General features: G+C 35.5%; 1 protein-coding gene across 3 annotated transcripts in view; it reads left to right on the top strand.

Moving 5' to 3' along the window:
• The first annotated feature begins 558 nt into the window (after positions 1–558).
• The window catches only part of LOC127850283 (apolipoprotein D-like), a 13640-nt gene continuing 2999 nt past the window's right edge, over positions 559–11199 (top strand). The window contains exons 1-5 of one of the 3 annotated variants that reach the window (XM_052383203.1): positions 571–902; positions 1360–1490; positions 1809–1894; positions 2342–2434; positions 3004–3519. In XM_052383203.1, the coding sequence (XP_052239163.1) occupies positions 780–902; positions 1360–1490; positions 1809–1894; positions 2342–2434; positions 3004–3149 (579 nt within the window). In that variant the 5' untranslated portion in view covers positions 571–779 and the 3' untranslated portion in view covers positions 3150–3519. Of the gene's footprint in view, positions 903–1359; positions 1491–1808; positions 1895–2341; positions 2435–3003; positions 3520–8698; positions 8998–9510; positions 9642–9956; positions 10043–10294; positions 10391–11199 lie in introns of those variants that run through there. The other 2 variants (XM_052383202.1, XM_052383201.1) reach the window with 2 other exon arrangements.

Consider the following 11199-nt stretch of genomic DNA (forward strand, 5'->3'; position numbering starts at 1 on the left):
AATTGGGACTCGTTATGTATTGGTTTGAAGTAATGTTGACCTACGAGCCAAATTGTTAATCAAGGACTAATACAAATCAACAGGTGTTCCCGATAATTGAACTACATTGGAGAAACGAAACCATACTTCCATAATCAATTTTTCAAACTTCATTACATGTCCGATCCGAACTGACATCTGTTATGTTAATTCCTAAATACCCGCAACATACAGCTACGTTACATACTTAAACATATTATTAAAATATTTCCCTATTATTAAATCTACCTGTACTTAAATTTCTATCATAAGAATAAACAATATGTATATACCGTTATGTCACATCCATACATGTATATATTATTATTATTTGGTTTCAGTACTAACGTGTTTCAAATATAAGGATTCCAGAGTTAACGTTTAATATTAATTAATATTCTTGTATAATCATTTGATATAAATAACAACGTTCAGAATCACTACCATACTTAACTCCCCTTATAAACCAATCGCTTGTTTTTCTCGCGCTCGTCAGAACATGTGATAAAAAGCTGCGCTTAATCATCAACTGCTTGTTCCAATTTTACACATGTTATATAAACGACACAACGTGCGTCACACAAAGTCCACCATCCCACAAACACAACACTGAATGCTTCCGGAAACTAGTATATAAATAAAGTGTGCTCTAGACAAACAACAATGACAGATTTGCGGTTGGTTTCAAAAACGTAACTGATACAAAGTTGTCGTTTTATGAATTGGACTTTAAAAGAAACTACCGGTTTTAGATTCAAGCAATGGACAAGTTCAGTATAGCGACCGTGGTTTTAGCATGTGTTCTCACCGTGTGTGTCGGACAAACGCTGTCGTTTGGCCGTTGCCCGACCGTCAAAGTTCAGCAGCAATTCGACATTAATCAGGTATGTTGGTTTATCACTGCGATCACGGTAGTCTTTATACATTAATTAATGATAAGACTTAAAACTCTTGTTCTCGCATTCATGGTTACGACAGTGTTATGGTATATATATTTTATTTCCTTAAAAACTCTGACGTCGCATCTTATTGTTAAACAAAATTACGTTATTTGGGTCCGTGGACATGTTTGTTTCGTTAAACTCCATTGAGTACTGTTCCTGACAAGAAAAATGTTTGAATATGAGTTGATTTTACGACGTACGTTTTTATACCTTTAAAACTTAATTAACCAGAATCATTGAATGCTTTATTCAGACCATAAGCCAAAAATCAAACACTATTTGACAAACACAAAGTCCAAAGTCATGAAAGACAATATAAACCTGATGAAGTGTATTATATTTGATAACAAATATGTAATCATTGTACCTTTATAAGTGTGTTCTTGCATGAAACTAGTATATGGGCAAGTGGTACGAGGAGAGGAGGTTCTTTGCGATATTCGAGGCCGGAATGACATGCGTCTCAGCGGAATACACTCTCCAAGATGACGGCAGTGTCAAGGTTAATAATACCGGATATAGGCGGCTGTAAGTGCACAATAAATACTTTCATATTCCTCTCCCTGTTGTGCTTTTCTTATTACAAGAAAGATGGTGTTGAGAGATAATGTTATCATCCTTTTATACATGAAGTTTAAGCAACCCCAACATGTTATTGTGTAATATATTGTCTCTGTAACAATGGTTGAACAGCAAAAAAGCCAAAAGCTCACATACACAAATATATAAATTTTCAATAAATCATCACAGTTATATGTGAAAATAACATACATATTTCTTTATACCCGCATATATTTGATCTTTTTAGTAAACGAGTCAATAAGGTGTGCATTTTCTCCTTATCAGAACTGAAAAATATTCCTCTGCAATTGGCGACGCCATAGTTGAGGACCCTAAAGAACCCGCGAAGCTCGGCGTCAGATTCTCGCGATGTAAGTGGTCTATCTGTCAGAATGAATTCGTGTATTGACATTCTTTTGATTTGTTATATATTAGATAAGAAGAATTACGTTTCTATATATTTTACGATGTCGAAAGAACGATTAGGACATCCGTTGCGTCTGAATTAAACAAATCATACGTTAGAACAATAGTTTTAATCACGTAATACGAACTTAATAAAATGTTTTGTTTAAAGATATTGTTCTCAAACCACAACTGACTTTACAAGTTGTGAGCCACATCATCGAAATATGTATATATGCATGTTCTAGGAATTAAAATAATTTCGAAGAAACATATTCACCAAATTGTTGTGCATATTTTCAACAGGTCTTGATAATTTTACATCTGAACATATGACCTAAAGAATAAAAACAATAAGAATTTGTAAACGCACTGTAATTGTGTCACTTGAACAATTGTGATCGCTATTTCAGATCAACCCAGGGGAGACTACTGGGTATTGGAGACAGACTACAGTCAATACACGGTTATCTGGTGGTGCACACAGTTTGGATTTTTAAACACACGTTAGTATTCTTGTATAGTGACAATCCAAGCAATTGCGTAAGAATAAGCGTTATGAAAGCATTTAAAACTCTCATTTTATTAAAACTTTGTCAGAAAAGACTTAAACTTGAGCACCTTCACATTCCTGCACCTTACGCATTTGCATATGTGGTTTTATTAACCCATTTATGCCTAGTGGACTCCTTCTAAATTGGATCAATTTATTTCCAAAATAAGGGATGTCTAGTATATTTATTTCTATATTTAGAATATTTTTTACATAAGTTCCTTTAAGCAAACAGCGCAGACCCTGATGAGACGCCGCATCATGCGGCGTCTCATCGAGGTCTACGCTGTTTGCCAAGGCCTTTTTTCTAGATGCTAGGCGTAAATGGGTTAATAAGCATTAGACGTTATAATTTAATACGTGCGCACTTTAAGTGAGGCTATTTTCAATTTAAGGTTTGGGGGAGAAAACGGGTTCCCATGAGCTTCAGTTAACTGTCTGTATCATAAAACGTTAAGTTTTAGGAGTCCGACAAAGTTAATAAACTGATCGATATATGATTGATTGTCACGTGCATTTCAGAGCTTGCCTGGGTTTTGACGAGGAGCCCAGAGGGTGTTTCCGCCCCAACAATGAGTCGCATTTATGACCTCCTGAAGGGCTATGGAATCAACGCCGAGAACTTCAGCACTACTGAACAGGACCGCAGCAAATGTCCCGGGCGATAGCACGCCATTTGGCATTCGGTGACACGCTGTTGTCTTTGAAGGCACAAGGTTGTCGTTGATGACACGTTTTGGGTCACGCTGTTTATGTGCTAACACGATGTTGCTGTTTATGACAGATTGTCTTTCATCATGCCATAAGTGTGTTGACTGTGATATTCATTATTTTATGTTGTAAATAGCATATGTGTGAATAAAAGATGATAATTGAATGCCACAATGACGGCCAGATTTTCCCAAGCGTAAAACCATAAATTTAACGTTATATTTTGTTATGATTTTATTATAAACGCATTCTTATGCATGTTTTTGATACCATATTTCTTTCTTTTAATAACTTTTTATAACATTGAAATAAAACGATGCTTGTTAACTTTGTGCATTCTTATTTTTAATAACGCGATAACACAGCGAATAAGCCCCTGCTAATAAGCCCAATGATTACCGTTATAACTCACCGTAGGGAAATTTTTAACACCTCTAAGTGAACAAATGTGTAAATAAATGAACATGTGCTCCGGTCTCATGACTTTTAACCTTTTAAATCCCCACGAATAATTCTTCGCTTTTCCATCTGAAGTAATTTGTCCCATACACGATTCAAATGATTACTCCAATGTGACTTAATACTGTCTTCGACTGATTTATGCATACACCGTTCTACACCATCGTGTCATAGGAAGGCACGTATTGCACAAAAATCTTCTCGGGTAACATTCGTTTGTGAGGTTCTAGTGACCTTTGTACTTAACATTACACCAAAGTAAAAGTATCGAAAATGATTAAGTACTCCAATCTAAGTACGCTATGTGTAACATTGAAATGGTATTTGCTTCGAAGTCAAAATCGATCATTTAAGTAAAATTATTTCATAAAAACTGCAAAACAAAAATATAAAGTGGTTTACTTATAAGTTCCCAATATCTTTGTTTCAATATTACTTAGTAAATTATTCATTGAGGAGCAAAGAGCAATATACATTTTCTTTGTAGATAAAATTCAACTATGCTAACCAAAAGCTACTTGCTATTTCTGTCTTTTCTTCTTGCGATGCGTTTACAGGATGTCATTGCAACTTAAAATATGAGACTTCTCAGCCCAGATGTTTGTTATTGTGCATGCCATGTCTTGTAGTGGTCCTCTGCTATGTCAAGAAAGTAGATTAATGTGTATGTCGGTCGAATGAAAGTTTCAAGACAGAAGTTCGAACGGTTGAATGTTTTTCTTTGTTTCCAAATAAAGATACATGTCTAAAATAACTACAGTTAGACGCTCTATCAAGATTGTGCAGGTTTAACTCGATTGAGCGCTCATTGAATGGTTTCTCGCGAATATTACTTTATTTAGACCTTGACACACGCTTGAGCGTATTTTCCAAAAATGGTTGGAGAACTCGCCAAAGATCATTGTTTAAAATGATGATAATTATTATTTTAGCAATATATGTAGTTTTAATACCTGTTACAAAATAAGAATTCAACAAGAGATGTGTTCGTCAGAAACACAATGCCCCATATTGAGCCGCTTTTATTTTTATTTTATTTTTTATTTTACCTTTGACCTTGAAGGATGACCTTGACCTGAACTTCCACCACTCAAAATGTGCAGCTTCATAAGAACGCCGCTTTGAAAAAAAAAATTACCCTGAAGGATGACTTTGACCTTGAACTTCCACCACTCAAAATGTGCAGCTTCATGAGAATGCCGCTTTGAAAAAAATATTTATTTTTTTTACCTTTGACCTTGAAGGATGACCTTGACCTTGAACTTCCACCACTCAAAATGCAGCTTCATGAGATACACATGCATGCCAAATATCAAGTTGCTATCTTCAATATTTAAAAAGTTATGGCCAATGTTAAAGTTTTCGGACGGACAGACGCCATATATTTGACATTTGACGTTGAAGGATGACCTTGACCTTCACCTTTCACCACTCAAAATGTTCAGCCCCATGAGGTACACACGCATGACAAAAATCAAGTTTCTATCTTCAATAATGCAAAAGTTATGGTCAACGTTAAAGTTTTTTTTAGGACGGACGGACAGACTGACATACACACATACACACATACTGACATACTGACGTGACATACTGACATACTGACTGACGGACAGTTCAACTGCTATATGCCACCCTACCGGGGGCATAAATAGCACAGAGCATCTTGTGGCAGATGATTTACTTTAATTCCAAAACCAAGCTTTTCTACTGCAAGTATGTACATTTTATTCTTGTCTTTTGAACTTAAAAAAACGGTTGTCTGTATTTATAATGAATTTAAACAGGAATAAAGGATAAACAGTTATTTTGTTAAAAAATACAGATCTTATTTGGAAGATGGGTTCAGAATTATGCAAGTATAAGGGATATTTTGATATTTATGTATATTTAAGTCAAAACAAAACGTTAAATTGGTTCTTAGTCAGTGTTGTGAATGTTTTAATTCCTATATTTAGCAAGTATAGAGTTACATGTGATCACGAGATGATTCAAAATGTACTAAAAATAATTAAATAATAAAATGAGACGCGCTCTGTGATAAGATAGTTTAATGCATGTGCGCAAAGTGTCGTCCCAGATTAGCCTGTGCAGTCTGCACAGGCTAATCAGGGACGACATTTTCCGCCTTAACTAGATTTTTGCTAAGAAGAGACTTTCTTGAAACGTAAAATAAAATAACAGCGGAAAGTGACGTCCCTGATTAGCCTAAGCGGACTGCACAGGCTAATCTGGGACGGCACTTTACGCACATGCATTAAACCCCTTTTTCACAGAGCACGATCCGTATGTATTATCATTGAGATGAACCGATATCGCTATAAAATATTTAAAAGTTGCAAAAGTTAGAGGAGAAAACTTTTTTTAGCCAACGAAATCCCTGCAAAAGAGAAGGATTTAAAGGTCTTTGGTAGCAATACGAGAGTAGTTTCTTACGAAAAGTATCCAATTTTGAGGCAGATAAGTACCCGTCTACTACAGAAGGTAATATTATTTGTTAGGAAAACAAATTGTGTTAATTTTACTAAGGCAAGTGTCTGATAATTTTAATATGATACGATTAATACGAATGCTATTAGACTATTATAATTGCAGATAGCTTGGAAGATTATACCGTAACGTTGTGAAAATGACATCAACAACTTTGTTATCAGATATTAATGCCAGTGAATAAAACAGACTCGTGAATAAAATAGAATCAAATGTTTATCTTTATTTTATATGTTTCGTGGATGCTTAAATAATAAACTTTCCTTAATACGTATTAACTTAATTGCCTTCGGACAAGTTAGAACTCATTCGGGCTATATATGTTTCAAAGTGGACTAGTGCTCAGAAAAGATAATACGAAGACTGGAAGGGTCAGGGGTTTAATATTTAGTGTATAACATTATTAAGAATCTCTTTTCTAAGTTTTGTTCTAATCACGACCCTGTAAAAACTAACCACGATCCCTGTGTCAAATCATTTGTATGGGATTTTTATGGAAAAATGGAAAATCTCACCGCCTGACTATGGTTTGCCTAAAACATGCCCCTTGGGATAAACATCATTCTCCATATACTGCCTATGATAATTACATGTATTCAAAAGTGTTCTTTTCAGAGAGGATGAAGTAAATATTCGTATAAATGATTTTCCCTCACGAAAACCTGAAATGTTTTATTTCGAATTAAATATAAATTTCATATTACTGACACAATCTTGAGTTGTTATTTTAATTGTATTCGCAATACTGACAGGCGTATGTATAGAATTGTCAGTTACACTTGATAATTGTATACGTAATTTTTTACATTTGAGTTATTAACAATTTCCTTTATATCCTCAAATAATTGACTACGCACTAGTTACTTCTGTATGTACCTCTTATATTTAATCACTTTTGAAATGCTTTCCTAAAAATAGGTATTAACGATCATGCGAATGCTTGCTTAACAATCGTAGTTTCCCCTTGCTTGTTGTAAAATTCAATCCACGCAATTCGTATTTGCATAAGACAGCTATGTACTATGCGACACCCATTCTGCCTAGCGTATGCTTTGTCGAAATATATATATTGACAACTTATAAATGTTTATTATTTCGAGAATACCTAACGTATGTGTGGAACTTTTCTGATTCAAATTTAAATACATTGTAGCACAAAAAAGATCCCTTTGGTCCTAGACTAAGTCATAGGAAAACAGAACAGAACGCACTATGAAAGCCTGTGCTGAAATTATTCAAGCTTTGTTAACACGTGCCTTATAGTTTACATTCACGGTGTACATTGAACATTGTTTGCCTCAACGTATTATTGAGTGTCAATACAAGCCCATGGCTTGTTTGAAATATCAGGCCATTGACATGTACATTTCATTTTATATAATCCATACAGTTGCAAAATAGGCGTTTGGTATTAATAACTACGTTCAGAATCGCTAGACCAATTTTTACTGTTCTCGCGCGTGTCAGAACACGTGATGTACACCAGAGCTCACTAACCGTCTACTTGAACCCATCTTGATATAAGTTATATAAAAGAAACAGCACGCGTAATAATTTCAACTATATACTAAAACAGTTTTAGATATACATGGTTTCATTTAAAAGCAACTTGCAAATAAAAACATAACACATAGATGGAATTATGTTTTATAAGAATTGCAAGAATTGCCGTTTTCACTTATTATTTAAAATATACACATTTAATTGAAATTTATTTGCAATATGGAATTCAAATTAATGTCATATTTACGAATTAAAAGTCATTTAAAGGCAATAAACATTCATCAACGTGTTCTTAATATTTGCTATAATTCTCTTCTGTATTAGTCACCTATTTTAGTGCACATGAAAGATACCATGAACCATTAAACATTTAAAAGTTTTAACCACTATAAAATGTCGCGTTTAGTACCTATAGGCTATACAATATGTAGTGGGTGATAGCGTACGAGATAACACGTTCGCTGATTGGTGACGTCAAACGAGCCGTCAAGGTCCTAGGATTGTCGTTGACGTGAAACCTGTTCATATAATTTGATGAGTAACGCCATTTTTACCATTTCTCATTCTCTTCTGCCCAGCTGATGATTTTGCACCACTTATACGAGTTATAATATGTACAGAATAACCATATCTGTATAGACACGTTGTCTTATTCTCACACTAGAATATTAAGTTCGAAATATAACCAGCAGCAGGTTTACGGGGGAAAATAATGCACTACTAAAAAGAGTGTTGTGCTGAAATTAAGTTTAAATTCGTTGTGTACAATTAATTTCATCTTTTGGTCATACATATTTTATTTCGTTTCAGTACTAACGTGTTTGAAATATAAAAACACCAGAGTTTAACATTTAATATTATATAATTCATAAGCTTGAATATGCATTTTACATAAACAGCTAGGTTGAGAATCACTACCATACTTAACTCCTCTTATTAACCAATTGATTGTTGCTCTCGCATGTGTCAGCACATGAGATAAACAAATGAGCCCACTTAACAACTGCTTGACCCAAGTTGACAGTTATATAAACAACCCAATGTGCGTCACAAAGTCCACCATCCCACAAACACAATTTAAACCGAAAACGTCCGGAAACCAGAATATAAACATAGCGTGCGACAGAGACACAAAATAGACGGATTCGCTGCTGGTTTCAAAAGGAAACTGTTACAAAGTTGTCGTTTTATAAATTGGACTTTGAAAGAAACTACCGTTTTAAGATTCGAGCAATGGACAAGTTCAGTATAGCGACTGTGGTTCTAGCATTTGTGCTGAACGTGTGTGTCGGACAAAGGCCTTCATTTGGCAGGTGCCCGACCGTCAAAGTTCAGCAGCAATTCGACATTAATCAGGTATGTTGGTTTATTACTGCGACATTAATCAGGTATGTTGGTTTATTACTGCGACATTAATCAGGTATGTTGGTTTATTACTGTGATTGGTCTTAATAAATGAATAATAAGAATAAAACACTAATGTTCTCGCATTCATGGCTACGACAGTGTTATTGTATAATCATATGTTATTAATTTAAAAAAATCTGACGTCGCATCTAAATGTTAATCACAATTAGGCTATCTGTGACCGTTGACATGTTCATTTCGATAAACTTATTTACTACTTATCCAGACAAAAATATGTTTGAATATGAGTTGATTTTACTAGGTACGTTTTATACCTTTAAAACTTAATCATCATGAATCATTTAATGCTTTATTCAGGCCATTACTAAAAAAAAAACACTATTTGACAAACACAAAGCGTCCATGGTCATGAAAGAAATTATAAACCTGATGAAGCTTATTATATTTATAACACATATGTAATCATTGTATCTTTATAAATGTATTCTTTCATGTAACTAGTATATGGGCAAGTGGTTCGAGGAGAGGAGGTTCTTTGCGATATTCGAGGCCGGAATGACATGCGTCTCAGCGGAATACACTCTCCAAGATGACGGCAGTGTCAAGGTTAACAATACCGGATATAGGTGGCTGTAAGTGCAAAATAAATACTTTCAAGTCTTCTCCCTGCTGTGCTTTTCTAATACAAGAAAGATGGTGTTGAGAGATAATGTTATCATCCTTTTATACATGAAGTTTAAGCAGCCCCAAATGCTATTTGTAATATATCGCATCTGTAACCATGGTTGGACAGCAAAAAAGCCAAACGCTCACATACAAAAGATATAAATTTTCAATAAATCGACAAAGAAAAATGTGAAAATAACATACAGAGTTCTTAATTCCCGCGTATATTTTATCTTTTTAATAAAACGATGTCAAAATGGTGAGCATTTTCTCCTTTTCAGAACTGGAAAGTATTCCTCTGCAATTGGCGACGCCATAGTTGAGGACCCAAAAGAACCCGCAAAGCTCGGCGTCAGATTCTCGCCATGTACGTGGTCTAATGTGTCAGAATTATTACATGTTTTGACATTCTTGTTATTAGTTATGTATTAGATAATAATATGCACGTTCTAGTAATTCGAATAAATTCGAAGATACATTGTCGACAAAAATTGTATGCTTATTTTCAACATGCCATAAAAAATTGCATCTGAACATATGACCGAAAAAATAAAAACAACAAGAATTTAAAAATGCATTGTAATTGTGTCACACGAAGCAATTGTGATTTTTTTTCCAGCTCAACCCAGGGGAGACTACTGGGTATTGGAGACCGACTACAGTCAATACACGGTTATCTGGTCATGTACACAGTTGTCTCGATTCTTAAACACACGTAAGTACGGAATCCGGATAGTGCCAAGTTAAGTGTCGCGTGTCGACCTTCAAGACGCGCGACAAATCAGTCGTCAGTCAATATTTGAGTGTTGCATATCGCGCTGGGTTTTAGAAGAAAAAAAATCGCAGAAAATCTTGACTGTCGACTGATTTGTCGCGCGTCGTATTGAGCGTCGAGAGAATGTCGCGAGAATGTCGCGAGAATGTCGTGTGTCGACCTTCGAGCGCGACACTCGACATTCTCGCGACATTCTCTCGACGCACGACAAATCAGTCGACAGTCAATATGATATATCGCGAGAATGTCGCCTGTCGACCTAAAATTACACGACATTCTCTCGACGCACGACATTCTCTCGACGCTCAATACAAAATATATCGAGCCAATATCGCGCAATTGTCGCTTGTCGACCTAAAAACCCCTAGGTCAACACACGACATTCTCTCGACGCTTTCTCGACGCGCGACAAATCAGTCGACAGTCAATATTTGAGTGTCGCATATCGCGCTGGGTTTTAGAAAAAAAAGAAATTCGCAGAAAATCTTGACTGTCGACTGATTTGTCGCGCGTCGTATTGAGCGTCGAGAGAATGTCGCGAGAATGTCGTGTGTCGATCTTCGAGCGCGACACTCGAATTTCTCGCGACATTCTCTCGACGCACGACAAATCAGTCGACAGTCAATATGATATATCGCGAGAATGTCGCCTGTCGACCTAAAATCACTAGGTCGACACACGAAATTCTCTCGACGCTCAATACGACGCGCGACAAATCAGTCGAAAGTCAAGATTGACTGTCGACTGAT

The sequence above is a fragment of the Dreissena polymorpha genome, chromosome 11 (assembly GCF_020536995.1).
Source record: "Dreissena polymorpha isolate Duluth1 chromosome 11, UMN_Dpol_1.0, whole genome shotgun sequence".
NCBI classification, from domain to species: domain Eukaryota; kingdom Metazoa; phylum Mollusca; class Bivalvia; order Myida; family Dreissenidae; genus Dreissena; species Dreissena polymorpha.